The sequence below is a fragment of the Heliconius melpomene genome, chromosome 20 (genome assembly GCF_056956725.1).
Source record: "Heliconius melpomene rosina isolate 202511_hmr_F chromosome 20, ASM5695672v1, whole genome shotgun sequence".
In the NCBI taxonomy this organism is placed as follows: Eukaryota; Metazoa; Arthropoda; class Insecta; order Lepidoptera; family Nymphalidae; genus Heliconius; species Heliconius melpomene.
This window is the reverse complement of record NC_140408.1, coordinates 5,625,167-5,647,258: the sequence shown is the minus strand read 5'-3', so window position 1 is coordinate 5,647,258 and position 22,092 is coordinate 5,625,167. Positions and strand designations below refer to the sequence as shown.

The 22,092-nt window shown below is 30.7% G+C and overlaps 1 protein-coding gene and 1 long non-coding RNA gene across 2 annotated transcripts; one reads left to right on the top strand and one right to left on the bottom strand.

Moving 5' to 3' along the window:
- Position 1: 1 nt before the first annotated feature.
- On the top strand, positions 2–3,898 carry LOC146527688 (uncharacterized). Its single transcript, XR_014879149.1, has 2 exons — positions 2–425; positions 1,289–3,898. It is a non-coding gene; the product is annotated as an uncharacterized LOC146527688 (long non-coding RNA).
- Positions 1,430–21,936, bottom strand: LOC146527687 (sodium- and chloride-dependent GABA transporter ine-like). The gene is made up of 9 exons (XM_085204228.1): positions 21,383–21,936; positions 12,481–12,674; positions 5,774–5,908; positions 5,104–5,320; positions 4,505–5,001; positions 4,262–4,374; positions 3,893–4,172; positions 3,014–3,246; positions 1,430–2,448 (listed from the first exon to the last, which is right to left on the bottom strand). The coding sequence occupies exons 1-9, from the start codon at positions 21,784–21,786 to the stop codon at positions 2,338–2,340; spliced, it is 2,184 nt and encodes a 727-aa protein (XP_085060354.1). The 5' UTR covers positions 21,787–21,936; the 3' UTR covers positions 1,430–2,337.
- Between the last annotated feature and the right edge of the window lie 156 nt (positions 21,937–22,092).

Below are 22,092 nucleotides of genomic sequence, written 5' to 3'. Positions count from 1 at the left end.
TTGACATTTAGTTGTTTGGACTTATGGATTGTATACTGTGTTGTAGTGGAACAAAAAATATATATGATATTTTGATATTTTCTCTACACTGGTAGATTATTTTGCGCGTATCATCGTAAAATCAGGCCATTCAAAGATAAAGAAACATATATACATATATTTGTTATAGCTGTATAAATATTTTATATAAAAAGTAAATACACTTAAGTTCTATTACACAAGACAGAATTCGTTAAATAGGAATATAATAGCTAGTCTTATGGACAATATCATGAAGCTAACGTTATACGAAAATGATAAAATTATTAAAACTCTCGAAAATAAATTATCTTTTGATCAGCTTAATTTAGAAAAATCATTAGAAGAATTTCGCCAGGCAGTCAATGAAACTCTGACTAAAATAATTGAAGATGATGGGCATTTTGGTAAGATTTTTTAATAAAAAAAACATTTGTTTTAAATTAACAAATATCTTCATGGCACGGGGGATAGAGTCTAACTGTATACGTGATAGTCGTGGACTTAAACCCTACTCAGGGGATGAATTACAAATAAGTGTATTTTGTTCTCATCAAGATATGCAGTGGAGTATCAACTACCTTAAAACTAGGTTTTCTCTGTTTGCCTCACTTAATAGGAGATGAGATGTATGCACTTTTATTATGAATTATTATATCACTTACCTATCCACATATTTTACACTCAGGTTTGTGCACTTCTTTAAATTTGTGACACTCAGGTTGATAATTCATAAATAATAATATTAATTTAGCATTTTTTGTTAGTTATATTTTGATCGAAAAAACCTAAAGAATAATAAAAAAATACCAATAGATAACAATTAAATATTTTTGTTAATCATAATCAAGACTACACAATATTTTTATATCTATAAATCATTAAATATATAATGAGACCAGTTGGAAACTCTTGGAAATGAAATATTTAAAGATTTAGTTTATGAAGTATTTTAATTTCTTAGCTCTGGTGTTAAGGCACTTAACACTCAATAGCAATACCTCCAGAATTCAGCAAAAAAGGGGGAATGGAGGGTCTTAACACTAGACTCCACCTGCCTATCCTGCTGTGGCATAGAGCATGAAGCTGATTAAAAAAAAAATAAAACATATAATCATGTATTTTCTAGTATATAAATATGTAAACTCAATCTAAACTGTACAATTGTCTGATAAGAAAAACTATTTTTCCATCATCCTTGTCCCTCTCTTTTACTTTGGATAATCAATGCTTGACTATTGATTTAATTATAATATTTATTCTTATACAGATGACTACATTGATGAAGATGTAAATAGTGAAGATGAAGAAGCGCAACACAATAGTCCAAAAAAAAGAAAAACTTAAATGGCTTGTTATAAAAATTATATCATAGAATAATAATAATACATAATATGATAAAAATAAAATATTTTTATTTTTTCCATGCTTTATTTAATAACTTCTAATTTATATTTATGATTTATTTACATTTTTACTTATTTTATTTACATAAAAAAAAATCATTTTATAGTGCGAAAACATAATATCTTATTGTATTGACTAAACTTTGTTTAAATATGTATTTTATTTCTTAAAAAATGGAAGCACTTCTAGGAATAAATAATTAATTCACTTATCTACCATATGTGGAATGTTTAATATCACAATATAATTACTGTGTGATGATTTAATAAGCAAAATCAGTAATCATGAACATTTTGTGACAAGAAATGGAAGTATTATTTTTACATTTTTTCTTTAAATGACTGTAAGAGCCAAATGTAATCAAGGTATATAAGGAACGATGTGAAGTCCTTAGAATATAACAAAATATTGTTTTTATTAAATAAATTCACAACATATTTTAAATCATATGATATAAGCTTAGCCAAATCATGTATTTATTAATGGAATGTTTTTTTTATTTAATTTTAATCTAAACAAATATATAGCATACTTTTTTCTCTTCTTAACCTTTCACAATACTGTTATTTTATCTGTTTTCTCTGTCTGTTTTGAATTTTTCAATGTTTAATGCAATCAACAGATCTGTAACAATTCAACTGAAGTACTTATTTTTCTATCCTTCAAATTGAGTGCTGTAAACTGTGTCACTGGTACAAAAATACATCCTTATATAATCAAAGTCCATGTTGAAAGAGGCCATGCATCATTTAAATTTTTAAATTATGAGGAGATGCTTGGTTCTTCAAATTTAAATATATTATAGATAATATACTGGTTCTTTATTTGGTATTATGATATACTAAAGACATTTTGTACTTTAGAAAACTATCAATTAAATATATTTAGTAAACAAAACGAAATGCAAGACAACTAGTTAATAGTTGTTTTATCTTCAGCCGCTTCAGAATCCGAGCAGCATATGTCGCAACCAGCAACACCACAATCACATAGAGACGTTGGTCTTATGGAATTGCGTAATTTCTGTAAAATGAAATACAAACATGATTAACTATGTTAATATATTAAATCTAAAATTTTTACTTTTCAAATATGTATCAGTTATATAATTACATAAAGTAAATTTTGTAAGCATGTTTGCTACCAATACTGAATGTAAGTATAACCACTTAAAACTATAGTTTTAAGTGGTTGTAAGTACTTAAATGCTAAAATATTGATTTCAAAATTCGACAATTTAGCATTTTTTATTATAATATGTACGAGTATAACTGTAAGTAATGTGTTTTATGTTTGAGATAACATTATTTATTTCATAATCATTTTATAAGTGATTCATTGAAACGGACTTATCTTCGCTTCCTTCACTGTTCTAACAATGTAATGACTATTATATAGGTAGGTATATTGTAATAAGACGATATCTAACAGTTTCTTTTTAATCTTTTTAAAAAATTTTTAATGATGTCTATTTATTTTAATAGATAATCGTTAACATAGTAATCGAATGAGTATTGACCCTGGAATTATCAAGTGGGTATTTAATATAATTTTTACGTTAGTAAAAAACTCTATAAATTGTACTTACTTCTCTTAAACTATTTCCAGGTGATCTGATGATAACAACAATTGCGTATACTGGTATACATAGTAATGAGAGTGAGGCTATAATCCATCCTAGAACTTGTGCCCAAATTGGATATTGATACTGTCTATAGCTTGGTGGCGTGTAATCTACCAAGCTCGCTACCCACAACGCAAGTAGTAAAGCGGGCGCAGCTATGAGCCAGCAAAATCGGAAATATAATGAAGGACATTGACCTGAATAAAAAATAAATGTTACAGTTATAGTCGTTTTAGATACCGCCGTCGCAGGCACAGCGTGTGACTTAGAATGCGTTGGTTGTGGGTTCGTTTCCCAGTCGTTTCTTTGATAACAAAATAAGGCACGGCGTTAAGTTCCGCAACTCAACACGCCATGTCTCGAATATTCGGCGGAAGCTGGGGAACGGAGTGTCTTAACCCTTAACATTATTAATTGACTAGATTTTCTATCGAATTTATATACAAAATAAGTTAAATGTGTGTCTCGATTTACTATAGGTAGGTTTTTTATAAAGCCATTTTTAACAAAATATACCTATCTATTCATAAAAATTTTAATAAAGCGGAAATGCTAAACAATAGATTTTTCTATTCAGAACCGGTGAATGCAAATTACGTAATAAATACTTATGTGATCAAAATAAACCATATACGTAGAGTAGTACATGCGCAGCAGTAGAGCTTTTATTAAGTACCTACTTAAGTAGGTATATTTCTTGGAGTCTAAAATCTTCAAAATCTTGGAAATGTACGACCACAAATCGCATATTTTATTCCGTCATTGCTATTGGTTTTTATTACTTTGGAAGTACTAAGTAATTTTTGCTTTAAGATTTAATTATAAATAAAATATATATTTTACCAGTCATTTGTTTGATGTTTCGCGATAATCTGTCTACTCCGTAAAACCACGCTATCGCAACTATTTCGAAGAATGCCAGATAAGTTATGCTAAGTGACGCTGCATAGAAATCCATTAGTTGGAATATGTAAATGCCGCTGTGTATAATATGCGGCAATCCAAAGACTAGAGAAACAGCACAGACGAGTAGCACTAAGAGCTCATGATACACCAGCCGCTTGCGTATCATGTCTGGAAACCCGTCTTGGATAGAAGTAACAACTACTTCAACTATTGCAAACTGAAATTTAAATGGATATGAATGAATACCTTGGCTCTTAAAAGTAGGTATATATTTCTTGAATACAATATTTGTATCGAAATTCTCACCTGACTGTTTAAGCCGAGACAAAGGAACATGAAAAAGAATAACACAGCCCAAAGTTGTGACGCTGGCATTTTTGCAATCGCCTGAGGATATACCACAAATAATAATCCTGGACCTATAGAGCAAAGAAAGAGATAAAATTCGTTATATAAAAATCAATTGTATGTTATTATTTTTCTAATATGGGCAAAGGATTTTTATTTTACATGATAAATGATTTAATACGATAATTATGAGTAACTTACTGTCAGCAATGACAACGTTTACAGGTGTATTCTGTTCAAAGGCAATATTGCCGATCGTAGCAAATGTGAAAATCCCCACGATGAGACTAGTAACTGCATTCACTAAGGACACAGCCAATGTATCGTGTAAGAAATTGTTGTCGAAACGATTATATGATGCAAACATTATCATTGAACCAAACGCAATTCCTATGGAGTTGAAGATTTGTGACGCAGCATTAACCCATGGCCTTGACTGTTTTAACAGTTCCCAATCTGGTTTAAAAAAGAATCTCAAGCCTTTATCAGCACCTTCTAAAGTTAGTGACCGACCCAGAAATACTATTATCAAAAGAAATGGTAGAGTAGTAGTGATATATCGGACTTTGGCCGATGATTTTATGCTTTTCCACAGGGCAAAGTAAACTAGGACCCAAGCGCACACTAAACAAGCTGCCAACTCCCACCGCATGCCACCAGGATATTCAATACCATCACTCATGTTAAGGACCTTTTTCCTGAAAGTATATTAATTATTTCTATAAACGTGCATTTACCAAATATAAAGCAAACTTTTGGGTTTGATCTCAGGAGGAGACAACGATAAATTAATGACATACTCAAAAAACTGTTCAGTTGGCGTTTGTGAATCATTTGCTTTATTTGGTATTGTATGATTTGGCATCCAGCATTGTTGAGTATTCCATCGGTTTGAACAACTTGCCCAAGGGACTTCCGATTTAAATGATGTAAAGAAATAATATATTGCCCATGCAATGATTACTGCATAATATGTGGACATTAAAAAAGAAATCACTACGCTTGCTAGACCAGCACCTGGAACCAATAGAATAAAATAACGTTAGAATACTTAAAAAAGATAGTATAGTATCTTTTTAAAAGTAACTTTTTAAGTAAATAACTACTGAAAAGTATTGAAAAATTAAATAAGCTAAAGGCGTTTAATTTGCCGTGACGGTGAAATATTTAAATTTCTTTTAAATTCACGCTATATCCCGCACTTAGCAGAGTAGGTATAGGGTTCCCTATACCTGCTCGGAAGTTGCTGCCTAGTTTTAGGACATTCCATTCTCCATTAAGACATGTCCTTCCTCCACTTTCCGGCGAATTCTTGAGGCATTTTGTGATGAGTGGCGAATCTCTACGCTGCGTTTTGCCTCCTAACCAGAGCGAGGAAATTAAAATATTAAATATTTCAATCTCTGAATGTTGAGGTGATTATTTTAAAATATGACGAACAACAAAGTTGTTTCACAATAAGTAGTTTACCTTTAAACAAAGGACATATTTGTGAGAGTGCTCCAATAGGGCCGTGAGCGGTGTACTGTCCAATCGCCAGTTCCATGAAAAGCATTGGCACACCACATACTAGGAGTATTATAAAATAAGGCACCAAGAATGCTCCTGAAACAAGCAAAACTATTTTTAAAACTGATAATTTATACACAGATTAACTGGATTGTCCCATTGAATTTTCTTTACGACTATTTTTATTGCATTTGCAAAGACACATTTAGTATAAGCATATACTTATTACTAAAATTTTGGTTGTTTTCCTGATCTGGCGATCTAATCAATTGTTTTGACCTTCACAACAATGAGTTGACATAGAAGAATTGCCTTAATTAGCGCAGTTATTAGCTTCTACGATTAATTCAGACGGGTTTGGTTAACGCGTATAATGTTTACGATAACAGGTTTCTTATATTTAGGTAGTATGCAGCTTTTGTTGAAACTAGTAATTGTTGTGCTCCTTTCGACTCCTCCTCGGCGACGCCCTTATTTATGTGTAGGTTATGTAGGTATTCTTATTTGTCTTGTGACTAAGCGATTTGTCATCAACATATATTTAAGGATTGACAAATTGATAAGTGTAAACCATAATTGCTTATCGCGTGTTCTACTGAATGAAAACGCTTAAAGGCCCAAATAATACCTATTGAATTATCTTCACATTATTATCTCTTTGGGACCTATCCAACTTGTCAAAATGGATTTAAGGTCGGGTTGATATTTTAGTTCACATTTTTTGTTGAATACCTTTTATAGTTGCAATAAAATAAATGGTTATTAATAAAATGCCCCTTTTAAGTTTATCTATATTTAGGCAGGGGTCTATTAGAGTCTAACGGGATTTCAATTGGTAGGTTCGCACACCAATTTTTATTCATAGTTACATATGTCAGTCACATCTCTTCCTTCCTTAGAATAACCTTCGAAGAATCAGAACCAGAATCTTCTTTCGAAGTTAAGTATGTGTCTCTTATAGGTGGTCATTTTCGAAAAAAGATTTTTCTTGTGTACAAAGTATGAAGCATAATGATTATTATTTTAACGAACGTCTGACTTAAGAAAAATACAATTCAATTGTTTCTTTAGTAAGTAATCAAAAATATATTTATGAAATAAAGAAACTCGTGTGAAGTATTGTAACCACTTATTGCAATTACGTAGAATCTCTTTACGAATAATTTAGAAACATATAGACGACATGTGTTTTTATCTTGTTTTTAAAAATGTTAACAGCTTCCGATTTCTAACAATAAGTATATTATATATAACATGAAGACATACTTGTAAATGACTTTTCCATTTTGAAAAGAAATAATAAATGGACCAGTCACGTTCTAACCAACACAAGACAACCGAATCTACTTAGTATTAGTAACATTCTTAGGATAAGTATCTAGCAATATTATGGTAACAATTATGAGTTAAACTGTTTGTATAAAAAAATTAAAACTTATGATAGTAGCAAAACAAATTTATCAAATTTGCAATGGCTGTGCAGTGTGCTTAATATTTTATACAGTTCATAATTCAAATTCAAAATATTCTTTATTCAAATAGACAAACAGCGAAGCACTTTTGAATCGTCGAATGAACATACAGATAATAAAGCTACCACCGGTTCGGAAGGCGGTTCTGCTGAGAAGAGTCGGCAAGAAACTCAACAGGTGCTCTTTTCAATATCGATGATATAATTAATTTAATTATTACAATTAACTGGCAGCTTTTCTGCATGACATACATGTTTATCCTGTAAATATTTATTGAACAGTGTAATAAGCTTTACTTGTTAATATTTTTTTACAGATATTTTAAATTGTTAATGTGGAAAACTTAGAATACACTGAGGAAGTTTATTATATTCACGTATACTCAGACGCATAAAAGATTTATTAACTTTTTAGGGGCGAAGACTTGTCGCAATAAGCTTATATTTTATACAAATATACACATCAACAAACTACAAGTACCTACCTACTTATAAATAAATTAGAAATTTTTAAGCACCAAACAGTGATAGTACCCACCTATGTATTATAACAATATTAATCTCAAGGCACTTTAATTATTTATTAGAATATACATGTACGTAGGTATAGATATTATATATTTTCTACATTTTAAAATACACTTTAAATCGAATCGGTAAACAAAGACTAATATAAAAGCTTTTAATATAATAACATAATAGTAAAATTTAAATATGCTAAAATTGATTGTAATACACACGCGGATACCAAATAAATAGTTACTTATCGAATAAATCATAATTCATAACAATATATCATTTGATATCTTAAAGGGTCGTGCGCATGGCGGGCGTGACGTATCACTTTACAGAACACATCAGTTATAATTTACACTTCGTTGCTGATTACGTTTCTAATATTGTTTAAGTATTTTAAGATGAACATGACATTTTCATATTCTTTTAAAGTTAGAACTGGCAGAAAAATTAAAAATCAATACATGGGTCATAATCAGAAAAAGTGACCATTTTGTGTCTTTTCTTGTCCCGCTACTTTGAATGCGTTTTAAAAATACAATTTTAAAGATAGCTTAAATATTTTGCCATTTAAGATAAATTTACTTATTAACTTAAAGATTTTTGTAATATTTTAAATGTATTATGGCTAATAATAGTATTTTTTGTTAGTTGCAAAAATCCTTTCAAAATGCTTCCATACAATTTTTCGTGTCCCATTCACCACTTTACTTTTTAAAAATAGATTTGTTACGAATATTTATGGTTTTATTTGATTTCAGATGTGTTTATATTACTTTACATTATGCATAATATTAAATAGAACTACTTTTATTGATATATTATTTAGTAAATAGTATATATTAGTTAAGTAAATTTGTCCCAAAATATTGTCTTTTTGTTACTCAGGACTAGTAACGTACAATTAAATTATGAACGCAATTATTTTGAATGATATTTAATATTATTTTTTATTGTGGCACCATAATTCTTGAAGTCAATGCTGTCGTAACTACAACCAGTAGTGTTCTCGCAGCAGTTGAGGGGTTCAAATGTTTTAGAGGGAATGCGTGAAATTACATCTCAGGGTTATAAACGGCTTTTATTTTGGTAAGTATTCTATAATTTCGTTTTCTTGTTTATGTTATTTGCGTCTTTTTACAAAATCTCAAAAAAGAACTTCAGTGCTTGCACATGCAACACGTGGCTTATGAGCAAATATTTAAAAAGGTTAGAATTTCTCAGATTTTATTCTCAATTTTGTTATATTTCGTTACGTAACGGAACTGAGAAAATATGAAGCCTAGTTCATAATTACGTTACCATAGGAAGATTATGTATATAAAAAAAAATGCTGGCATATGAAAAAAATAATTAGTGACTTTTGATAACGTGAAGTAACCAAAAATAATGATTTTTAAGTTTTTTGTCTGTTTGCTTGTTTGTTTAATGTGTTTGTGCACGCTTATCTCAGAACGGCTTAACCGATTTAGTTAAAAACATTTTTTTATTCTTCCTGAAATTAGTTGTGATTTTGTAATTTTTTTTTTTCTCTGGAGATAGTGCATTAATAAATATGTAGCTCAAGCGGGTGAGGCTTTTATTTAAAAACAAATAGGTTCTGTACTAGACAATATACATGAAATATTATTAAATACCTATTGATAACTATTTTTTATTTTCAGTAAGCGTCATGGCTCCTATGTCAAATGCTGATAGACAAAAAAGATATAGAGAACGTCTTAAACAGACCAATCCTATTAATGAAGATATGCGAAATAAACACTTACAAAGAATTCAACTTAATTCCCGTGATAACGACTCAAATTTTGATATATTTTAAAGTGGGTTTAATTTTATCATTAACTTTGTGATTTCTAACTAGAAATATAAGTTTATTACGTTACGAACTAGCGTTATTATATAGTTAATATTGTCACTTTGTTATGTTTTCTTACATTTATAATCTATTAATTCAACGATTGAATCTTTAAAATTTTAATTTGTGTCTCATTAAATAAAAAAAACCAATAGTTTTATTCATATAATATTCTTATTTTGTTGTGTATAATGCCTTATAACATCAGTTTCGTAACAAACATTATCAGTATTGTTACTTATCAGTTACGTTACGAATTCGAAAATGTCCACTTTTCTGATTATGACCCACATACTTATTTCAAAACTTTTCTTTTTACTCGACTGCGCGACACAAAGGAGAGTATGTGCATTATCAGCCTATGTAAGCATGTGAGCGTGTTATTTTCATTCTTATAATCATAATAACGAGCCTAATAAATTCTTGCAAAAAATGTGAAATCTGGGTCTAAATATTAGAAGAACGTCACGTCAAGAATCTGTATTTAAATATTTGAAAAAGTACTTGTAGTACTTTTCGTTACTTTTTTACGAAAATTTGTTAACAAGCACATTATTCACATATTTTTTTCTTAAGAATCAGATTTCTTTTGAAGCAATCCAGTCATCTACTAATTTTTTGCTATCGTCAAAACTGAAGATCTTCCAAGCTGAGCTGTGAGTCATTGAATAAAACAAGTTATAATTTGACCGATATCAGATAAATACGGTGGGTCGGAAAGGATTTCCCATTTAAGTGTTCCTAGATAGTTTTTAACAACTTGTGCATCGTGAGGGCTAACATTATCGTGGAGGAAAATTCTTTATCATGTCTTTCTCTATATTGGCTGAAACCCTATATTTCAGCAGCTTGTAATACACAACACCGAGTTGATTCCACCAGGCACAGAGTATAAGCTTATAATAATTGATGCTCGAATTGGGTAACGATGTTTACATATGTCCAGGCTTCGCTCATAATATGTGCATCCAATTCTCATCACAAGTTACGATTTGATGCAGAAAACCTTTTCTTCGTTGGTATGATTCTGCAGATGTTCATACTTCGTACTGTGTTTTTGGGTTGATTTTGATAAGAGGGGTGCAATGTTAAATTAGCTTGTAAGCACACTGGGTCGATCAAACGGTATAAATCTCTTTGAGGCAGTTCTTACCATCTATTGTAAAAAATGGGCCATTATCAATTTATCATAACATATCATCCTGTTCTTATGATAATTTCAATACTTTGGCAAATATTAATATTTATAAAGGAAAAAATATAATATAAATAGACATACACGATGATATTTATTACCCGGAATCTACTTTGTGGGCGTAGCATCACAGCGGTCACGACGTCTTTGTTGCCTATACGAGATAATTTAGTTAGCGGTGTGGAGCTTCGTGACAAATAATTTTTCAGCAAACTATTTGTGTACGTAAGTGAACGTATAAATATTAAATAAGGGTCAATTATCGAAAATACATTGGTCACGATGCTAAAGGAAAAACAGGTGGGTGTGTCTCGACAGTTAGCAGCTTGTTTAGGTACATTTTTGTTTCGTAATAGCTTAATAATGTTAAATCGCGTAAAAATAAAGCTATTACATATTTTTCGTATATCTTTCCATTCCTATAGTAACATATTTTAATCTATACTTATAATAAAATCCTAATAGAACCAAACACAATGGTTTTTAAAAATTTTGTCTGTTTGTTTGTGCATTTGTTCATGCAAATCTTAAAAATGCAGTCGGATTTTTCGTTCTTTTAATAATTATTTCTTAAAATTTAATTTTATTTAACAATCAAGAAAAAACGTGTTCTCAAGTGTCAAATTATTGATTAAGTAACAAACTAAAGATAAACATTAATAATTAATAATTGAATTAATTTGTTTTATTTTTGTTTGTTTATGCCATGACGTCATTATAATGATAACGACTATCATATGCGTCTTCTCAACGTTTTTTCTTAATCAAGAATATAAAAATAGTCGTAATCCTATCAAAAATAAAAAAAAAACATTTGAAATTGTGAAATTCAGAGTGATATTCACACGCAAAATATTTTAAAACTTTTATAATTTCTTAACTTCCAAATGAGAGTATCTCTACATAATATGATATGTAACCAAACCACAGCGTAATGCATGAAAACAAAGCTGAAATTGACTATACACGCAAATAAGGCATGCATTTTTCAGATATCTTGATTATACTTAATAATATAATTATATTTTCTTTACATATTAATGTATATTATGCTATGTAGATATCGATGCGATTTCGATTTCATTGTAGAATCGATTCACAACTTTTGTTATGAATCGATGTTAGTGACTTCCCATACACATTTCAAATAAGGTTATCGAAACGTTAATCAATAAAACAAAAATACGAATCAATGAATGAACGAACATAAAATGAATCAAACATTAATAATGATTATAGGCAATCGGCCGAATTATAGAAAATAAAATTATAAGGTTTTCTCACATATATAATACGTGTAATGTTTATAATTACAATAGTAACGTATTTTTATTTAGATATTTCTTTTATGTCATCGGTAAACTCTACATAATATAATAAAATTTTTATTTTAGATCGTATTTTATTTTATTATATAAATATAACTATAATCTCAGCATTAACTAAGATAATATATTTGTTTAGTTAAATAATGAGTTATCTGTATAATTTTATGTATTATCATGGATTATCCTCACCAATGTTATTAAATGTTTATAGCTCTATTTCCAAATATTAACTTGGCGTTTAACGTTCTTAAATCATAATTATTTGCTATTTAGATAAAAAATAATTAAAATAATTCTTACCTCCACCACTTTTATAGCAAAGATAGGGAAAGCGCCATACATTTCCGAGGCCTACCGAGTAACCAACACATGCTAGCACAAATTGTATTTTGTTAGCCCAGAACGGTCTTCTCGGCTTTAAATGCACAGTTTCAGCATCTTCTTCTTCCTCACCATATTCACTTTCTTGTGAAGCTGTATCTTCGTCTGGTGGCCTGCCAAAAAATACAAATGAAAATAACATTTTCTGTGCAATGATTAATACGGTGCAAAAATAGAAAACTACTTATATATTTAGTAAAAGTATTTAGTTCAGTAGAACGACTTCGCATTATTCTATAAAAAATGAAATATTTAAGGGCTTTGGGTTAGATAATGCTTTAAAAAATATATGCCATATTATATTATCAGATATGGCTAGCATTTTAATCACTTGCAATACAATGTTAATATTTGTAAATATAATATTTACATCTATTTAAGTTATTACAAATTTTTTCGTAGATTATTTTGAGTACACTTGTCGTAAGTATGATTTAAAATATTTGTTTTGTAAAACACTTTTATAGTACCTATAAATTATTATACAATTGGTTTGTTGTTTACACTAGAGGGAGCGCGCAGCTTCGCCTGCTTTTTTGCACGTTTAGGGTTGAATTCTAATTAACCATAAAACATGTGTTCAATGAAATATTTTTAAGAGTCTAAATTTCAAATTTTATAAAAATCGGTGGCGATTTAAAGGCTTTTCCATACAAACTTTCAACTTCTATTTCATCCCCTAAGGGCTAAAATTTTTCAAAATCCCTTCTTTATGGATTTTTAGAGTAAGAAAATAAACATCTCTTCAAATTTCACGCTTCTACGGTTGTGCGTGCTCAATCAGTGGGAACATGTACTTTTATACTAAACATATAGAAAGAAGATTGTATGTGAAACATTTTTTCATACATAAAATGGACATCATTGAAATATTTACGATACATGTTCAAAAGTAGAAAATCACTGTTACACAAAATATCGTATCTCATAACTTTTAATAAAGACATTTGATTCAATTATCTCATTTTCGTAAGTCAAAACAAACCAAATGTATTTTTTTAGCGTCATGCCCGTCATCATACCCGTCCATACCAGGGTAGGCAGAGAGTAGGGGAGAGCGGGGCTAAAAGTTACCGAGGTAAGTTGTTCCGATGCAAATAATTTCGCGGGGAAAAGTGATAGGAATATTTAGTAAACATATAGTGAAATGCAATGTGATAGCGCACCCATGTCCAGCATATTGAACAATCCAGTGGCACCCGAAACCAATGGAGTAGCATACGAGTGTCGTTGGTGCACGATTGTAAATATTTTCGCATTTGATATTTTTGGTCTGTCTCACAAATTTTAACGATTAGCCTCGAGTATGTTAGTGTTTTTTTTTACATATATTATCTACTATTTCGGGACACTATTTGTAAATTATTTATGTTTCCTAATCTTGTTAATATTATTTTTTTTTCAATACGTGTTTTTGGGGCTAGATGTTCCCTTTTTTTGGGGCATGTTGTGACCTCGGAAAAACTTTCGTCAACTCCAATGTAATTTTTAATACTAAATAACATTGTAATTTAGTAACATGCGGACTTATGCTCGAAAATCAACTCGAGGTTATGTGTCATATGAGTTGATGCAAAAAGCAGCGGATGTAGTTTTCAAAGATTGTAGGAATAAGATAAAAACTGTTACCAAAGAATTATATATACATATTGAGCGGGAAAAGATAAAGCTATAAAATCTTTGTTTATTATTTTGGTTTAACAAAATGAAAATAGTTTTATTTTATTATTATTATCTTTTACTTTTTAGTTCGTTATTTTTCGGTTCGGTTTTTTTTGTTCAAAATTAATTCTTTTTACGATTTTTAGTGATAAGTAACCTTAAAAGGATACTTCTTAAACGAGTGCTGGTTGTGGTGGTAGTGGTTGTTAACGAGTGACATCTGTTGTGATATGTAAAACTTGACTCAATTAGGTGTTATTTTTGTGGAAACTAACATTTTGGTATATTGACAAGAAAATACATAAAAAATATTCGGGCGAATTGGGAACCTCTCTTTTTTTTGAAGTCGGTTGAAAATGAAAACATCTTTTTTGAGGTTGGTTGAAAAGGAATGCGACGATGGGGAATCTTACTTCTGACAATAATTTTAACAAAGTTTTCCCTTGTAACTATTCCAGTATAATTGAAATTTACCAAAAAAAAAAAATTCCCAATTATGACCGGATTTTATAATCGGAACCTAACCAAACTATCCTTGAAGTGTATCCTTTCAAATAAGAAAAGAATCATTGGAATCGGTTGGCGTGATATTGAATTATTCGTCATTTTGTCGCACACATACAAATACAAATTTAATACTTATGTGATTTTCTCATAGATATACCATTGTGAAAAATAGACCAAAAAAAAAACTTGGTTCCCACATGGGAAGCACTACCTTTCAAATAAAAAAAATCATCAAAATCGGTTCACCTAATCAACATACATTAAAAAAACAGTCGAATTGATAATCTTCTTTTCTTACAGAAGTCGGTTAAAAAAGATTTGATTTTGCGCCTGGTGGTTATTAATGATACTGTTGATTATTCCTTATATAAACAGGCTTTGTTCGATTATTTATTGTTTTTTTTTGCAAATAATAGCTTAAAAATATGGTAACAATTTACCCTAGTTTGTTAACAACTTGCCCCAAGTCGGGGTAAGTTGTTACTTTCCGACTTCAGTAATAAAAAAGTCAAAGAATACCCCAAATTACTGTTTTAATTGCAAGTCTAGACATGTAAGTTGAATTTGATTATATTGTATAAATACTGAAATCAAGTATTCATAGCAATATTTGAGGTTAAAAAAAAATCGAAACTTTTGGCCCCGCTCTCCCCTACCCGGGAATCTAGCGTTCTCATTAAAATACTTCCGTTCCCCACATTCCGCCGAAATCTGAAAGCATTGCTGAGTGGCTGAACGCTTTACAAACGCTTTACGCTTTTCAGTGGCACGCTTGTAACTTGTTCGCCACGACTGGTCTCTATTAAATGTATTAATAATGTAGATAAATATATATGACTCTCCAGTCTCCACGTATATGCAAATTGAAGCTAATTTATGTTAACTATTAGTACATCGATCAAGATCTCTCATCTCCAACATATTTACTTGCATCATTGATAAAGAACTTGTTTGGATTAACATGAACATCCTATGCCGATTAAAGTGAGGTCGTAATGCTTAAAGGATTACAATAACTACGTAAGCGTGTAATTTTTATTGCTAAGAAGATTCAAGATAATAATCAAAATTTCTTATATATAGGTACCTATGTACATATATTATTAATACTTAACCGTATGAAAGTTATCTCTATAAACGTAATTATTATACTTTACGAGTATATGTATAACTTCGTTATTGTGTAAAAACTGTATTATATGTATGTACTCGTAGGTAAGTGTTTGTGTTTATTGAGGCCGTCATGGCGCAGGGGAACTAGGATGTGACTGTAACGCGACGGGTGTGGGAGAGAATTAATTATTATTTCTTAATATTTTTATTTTTTCGCTCTGGCACCAAGGTAAAAAGCTCGGCGTTGAGTTCGGTCATTCAACACACAATGCCTCCAGAAGTTCGGCGGAAAGTGGGGCACGGAGAGTCTTAACATTAGTTTCCCTCTGCCTACCCTGGCCTGGCCTGGCCCTGGCAGGCCTGCCTTGTTCCCCCATACTATGCTTGCAGAAAGTTTACACTGACGTCGGCTGTAAAGGATTAAAACTTGTATTTTAAACTGACAAAATAAAAAAAGAAGTGACTGTGTTTTCTCTTTTCTTATTTTTATAACTAGCTGCCCCGGCGAACTTCGTACCGCCTAATAGGCATTCTTTAATTTGTATTTTTTTTATATTTAATCTGCTATTTGGGACACCGGGTTAGCTAGGATGAAAAAAGAAAAAAGATAGTTGATAAGTCAACAATTATGTTATGTATGTCAAAAAACAAAAATTATAAATTACTTAAAATTATTTTAATAGTAAAAATCTCAATGAAAATTACAATTTCAGGTTTCCGTACTTATTAAATTTTGTTTTATTTTTACTTATTCTAAATTAAGTTTCATTTTTATTGTAGTACCTATTTTATGGCACACGATATTTTTTGTTTGATTACCTGGTGCGTAAATAAACAATAAGTTCAACCTGTGCGCGTGAATTTCAAAACGTTCCACAGGTTAACTCTATCGGACACATTTTCATTATTTACTAAAAAACTACAATTACAAGTATCACCAAACTACTTCGCCCGGATCACCGTGTGCGTGTCGTCCACAACGTTCCTGCAAAATTTCAGAGCTGTAGGTTTAACGGTCTAAGAAGAGTAGCATTACAACGAAACACACTTTTGAACAGTAAACTATTTCATACATCTACTTATATTTATAATAAAATCATAAGAGGGCCGGTGTCTGTACTTGGAAGAATTTAAAAAAAATGATATTGGGGACCTTTAATAACGTTATAGAACCCAAAACAATGATTTTTAATTTTTTTGTCTATTTGTCTGTGCGTTGGTTTTCGCTAATTTCAGAATCGGCTTAACCGATTTAGATACGGTTTTTTATTTAACTATTGAATAACTATTGAACTCTGGTAAGATCCCGAAATTATCTGGGGTTTTTTCTATCAACAACAATCGGTTCATAAATAAAAAAATGTCAGTTTACAGTAGATACTTAGTCAGATCGGTTTTTCTAAAATACACCTAAATAAACATTTGCATAATTCAAGCGGGCGTAGCCGCACGGACCCACTAGTTTTAAATATAATGGAGTGTTATAAAAATTCATCCTAGAGGAAATTCAAACCATAACTACAACGTGCCGTCAAACACTTATCAACTACGTCACGATAGCGTCTATAAAATGATTTTAAAATTATAGCATACTGATTGCAATATATACGAGTACGTACATCTATCCAGTAAGAAACCAGTTGAGAAATATTAAGGTTATAAGCGACTTAAAAATGTTGTGATTTTTACTATCTTGTCACTGGTAAAATAAACATTAGAACCCAATTTCAACAAAACAAAGGTAATCCTCTGCTGTCAACGTGTAAGTATGTAAACGTATTTTAAAATCATTATCAAAAAGTCTCTGATAAGACTGAGCGCACGATCAATTGTATTCTTGTTTTGGGCGAGATACGCGTGAGCAGATAATGGCTGCACCGTTATCGCGTCCAATAATGAAGGTCAAGCTACCTAAATAAGAAAAGAAAAAGACATCATAAGCTACCACAGGTTTTCGCATAATCTTGAAAATACTTCTTTCAATTTTATGATCTTGACACTGAAAGTATAGCGGGACAAAGTATTTCTGCAATCCAACGTAAATTATCACAGACCACAGTGGTATTACAACGTATTCTTATCTAAACTTACTTATCAAAAAGTATTCTGGTTATAAATTCTTGAATTACGGTTTTTTAAGATATACAGTGCTAACTGTAAATATTATAAATTATGCTACGTAAATCTTAATTGCTGCTCTTATATATTGTTAAAGAAAACATTTCTTTTTCAAATTTTCATTAGTTCATTTCTCTTTATTGTTCTGTAGCATTATATTGTGCGTTCCAATATCACCATGCCACTCAGCATCTTTAAAATCATCATCATCATCTTTTAAATCTGCTGTAAGCTCTATGCTTGATGCTACCACTTTTTCAGTACTTCACATACATCCTCCATATCTCGTTTCACTTCAACTATTCTTAAATTAGTGGTTGATATTTTAAAAACAAAAGATTTTATTAGTAGTTTTTATATTTAGTCCAGTCAATTTAGACGTAAAAACAAGTGTTGCATAAATTTCAAGAAAGTTGACATTTTTTATTTACGTTGGCGAATAGACCACAGCACACACTTCTTAACCTTTAACTATGGACGTGATTTTTTTATAACATACATATGGACGTCGGGTCTGTCAGACCAGTGTATTTATTGGTCATATTCTGGCTGTTTTTTAAAGGAAGAAGTCAATTTTATGTTTTAGTTTACATGAATAGCCTCAAATCAAACAAAATCAATATAAATAAAATCGCTTTTTATTAAACTTTACGCATCACAACGATTTAAGTAACTTAAAGTCACAATTTCAGTCTTTGGCCACATGGGATGACTCTTAAGAAAATAATACTATAAAAAAAAGGCAGATAATAAAATAAATATTTTTTTAACAAAATACAAAGTCTAGGAAATAAAAAAAATAAAGAAATTACATCTTATGTTATAAAATAAAAATTTTGACAACACCTCAAGATAAGGTACAATTGAACATCGATACACAATGGCTTTCAACATTGTAGGCAAACAGGACGATTGCAGTCAACATAAGTATGTGTTGTGTTTCTATATATCTTTTGGGGGCAAAGTATATATGTTTTTCAAGAACCCAAAACTATTTTTTTAACTTCATGTTCAATAAATGATAGATCAGATCGCGAAACGCGAGTCAAAGTCATTCTCAATTCTTAGAGTAGTTTAGTACACGAAACGCGTCTTTTTATTTGATAAAGTGCTATTTTCTTTATAAAATGTCGTCGTCCAATTCTTTTGTTTGATGTTAATTATAAAGTACCGATATTTTTGTCCCTGACGTGCTAGGTCGATCGCTTTTTTCCATTTTATCATAAAAACTAAAAAAAAATAATCTTTTTTAGGTAAATAATATTTATATTACTAAAATATATAACAAACAATGCAAAATAATATATGATATATAACAATAAAAACATTTGAATACAAATAATACAATTAAAATATTAAAGTATATTTTGTAATATTATAAAAATATATGGCGTTTTGAAATCATTCATGTATGGGAAACATGGACGTCGGGTCTGACAGACCCAGGCCCCGTTTAGAAAGTTAAATACTCACGTGTTTTGAACCCAGAGACACAACCACTGCTATCTATATTCATTTTGTCACTAATACGAAAGGTACTGAGAGACTCAGTGGCAGAGGTCACCGAGAAGTGGCCGATTTGTAGAATTCGTAGAACTGTCTGGTCTGTCAGACCCGACGTCCATACTTAAAGGTTAAAAATGTAGAAAATCAGTTTATAGGAACCAATAGGTAATTTATATTTATTAATTTGACAAAGATAAGCTGACATTATATCGTAGACCATATCGTTACAATTTAATTATAAGATACCTTTAGCAACTCATGAAATAAACTAAAATAAAATGTTGTCATGGTATAAAAATAATAATAATCAATACCTTGCGTTTAATCTCCTAACTAACTTTTTTAATTTTTTTTAAAAAACATTAATTTGTCATCCATCTATCAATGTAATAGACCCTCAAAACAATGCGTTTTTAATTTTTTTTGTCTGTTTGTCTCTCTGTCTTAATCTTAGAAATGGCTTAACGGATTTAAATGCAGTTTTGATTATTGTATTTTTCGGCAAACTTTCCTTAACATGTTTATTTTATTTAAATTGGTTCTTAAATAAAAAAGTTACGTCAATATAATTGTTCGACAAAGTTGCTACAAATTAACTGTTTTCTTGCACTAGCTGAAGTTTTAGTTTTCAATATATGGCTATTGTCATTGAAATGATAATGTTATTAGAAGACGAAAGTAATTCAGATTAGTAAATGGGGGAAGCGCGGGTTGCTAGTATTATATCAATTTCTTATATTGCGAACATGAAACTTAACGCATATTGATGATATTATATATGATATGATATCCTGATGACATTTAGCACTATATAATTTTGAACTACACTATATAGATTTTCGAATTGAAACGTACATAGAGCGAAAATGTCGGCATTTCTTAAGCTAATTGTTAGATGTTAAGTGCAAAGTATTACTTATTATGTTTTTACCGTGACAGCAATTTTTTTGTCATTTATTTTATGAATTGCTCAATATACATTTTAACAAATTTTGTTATGAAACTATTTGGATCTCTCCTATTATTGCTGAAATAACATATTAATTAATAAATAAATGTCAATCACTAGTTATTCTAAACAGCATTTCTCCATTTGATGAGAGTAAGATGATAATTATTTTTATCTAAGATATACTATTTTTTCAAAAGAATAACCATCTTCTAAAACAAATGGCAAGAGCCATTAGAGCCCTTATAACAAAATTACAGCCAATAAGGACAGGATATCAGTGTGATATAAGGACTTATATCACACTGATTAAAACAACAGACTTTTTTTTCATCTTAAATCAGCAATAAATTCACTAAAATTATTTCCTTTTTTAAGATAATTGGTATTCCCGCCCAAAATAATAATATTCTGTCTCAATCGATAATGGGGCCTCAATGTTGTTAACTCTAGATTTTCTATTTTTCGGTAATACAATTTTAAAGCTATTTGAACATAATAAATATATTTAGCTTTCCAAAAAAAAAAAAATATTTTGTAACTTAAAATGTATTTAATTATTTTTGCTGGTTATTACTGTTTTAAGCTTTACATTTTTTATATCTGTAATGATTACCGTCTGTATTATCTTAAGGCGTCGATTACTGACGCCATTATCATATATGTATGACCGACCTCAAGAGAACTCTTGATGAAAATAACGTAATTTTAATTTATTTGTTATGATATTTCATAATTATTTTTATCTATAGGTTGTCTCTAAACACTCGAATGATATGAGATATAATTTTATAGGTTAATTTTAATGAATAGTAATTATATCCTAACCTAACCATATTTTCATTTCATTAAAAAGTAGACACAAAAGATATTTAAATACACAACAAAGTTATTTCAAAATGATAATCATTTAAAGCAATTGAATAATGGATTCTCAAAGGATGTCACATCCGCAAAGATACTCACGTAGGAGGACGTACTAGATGGAAGAGTTCCGTAGGTGATGTGGGTACACGTCTGATAACCATTTTTCGGCCATCCGTGCATCCCATGCCGATGGAAGCGAGGGACCGTACAGAGGGTGCATAGTGGTTGGTTCCGCTGTCTGAGCCTTCTGGATATGTCGTCACTTGATCATAAGGGCGTAAACTTCGAGCAGACGCCGCACCTGACGCGGCGTTTACGTCTCTTATTTTGTGTGTATCGGTAAAACTTTTGACTTTGCGAATTTGTCCAGAGGGCGTCACAATCGGCAACAAAGAATGAGGTTCAAGAAGTTTGGAGTGCTCATGATTAAGGTTCTCGTAATGATCCACGTGGATCGCCATGCTCGGCAAGGCGGCTTCCGCCGAGGTATTGGCTTTAGTCATTATGTTACGTCACAGGGTCATAACGTAGTGATTGATGTCGCGTTTGCCGCTGGCAACGCGCAACTGGCGTGCAAGCTACCGACCGAAAACGAGCGAGGTCGGTGGAGTAAACCGACCGACTGCCGACTGGTTCGCTAATCGCGACAATTGGTAAACAAAGTACGAATCTGTTATTGCAGAGTGGGGAGGGCAGAGGACAGGAAGAGAAGGAGGGGGGAGCCAGGAGGCCGCGCATGCGCTCAGGTGACCGCAATACGTAATGCTGCGTCTGCGACTGACAGTGTTAGTGATGTATGACGTATTATT

Coding starts and splice junctions, on each gene's coding strand:
- LOC146527687 (XM_085204228.1), bottom strand. CDS start 21,786: ATGACTAAAGCCAATACCTCGGCGGAAGCCGCCTTGCCGAGCATGGCG. Junction 5,909..12,480: donor TTGCTATAAAAGTGGTGGAG/GTAAGAATTATT, acceptor TGCTTGTTTCAG/GAGCATTCTTGGTGCCTTAT. Junction 4,375..4,504: donor AAACGTTGTCATTGCTGACA/GTAAGTTACTCA, acceptor TTTGCTCTATAG/GTCCAGGATTATTATTTGTG.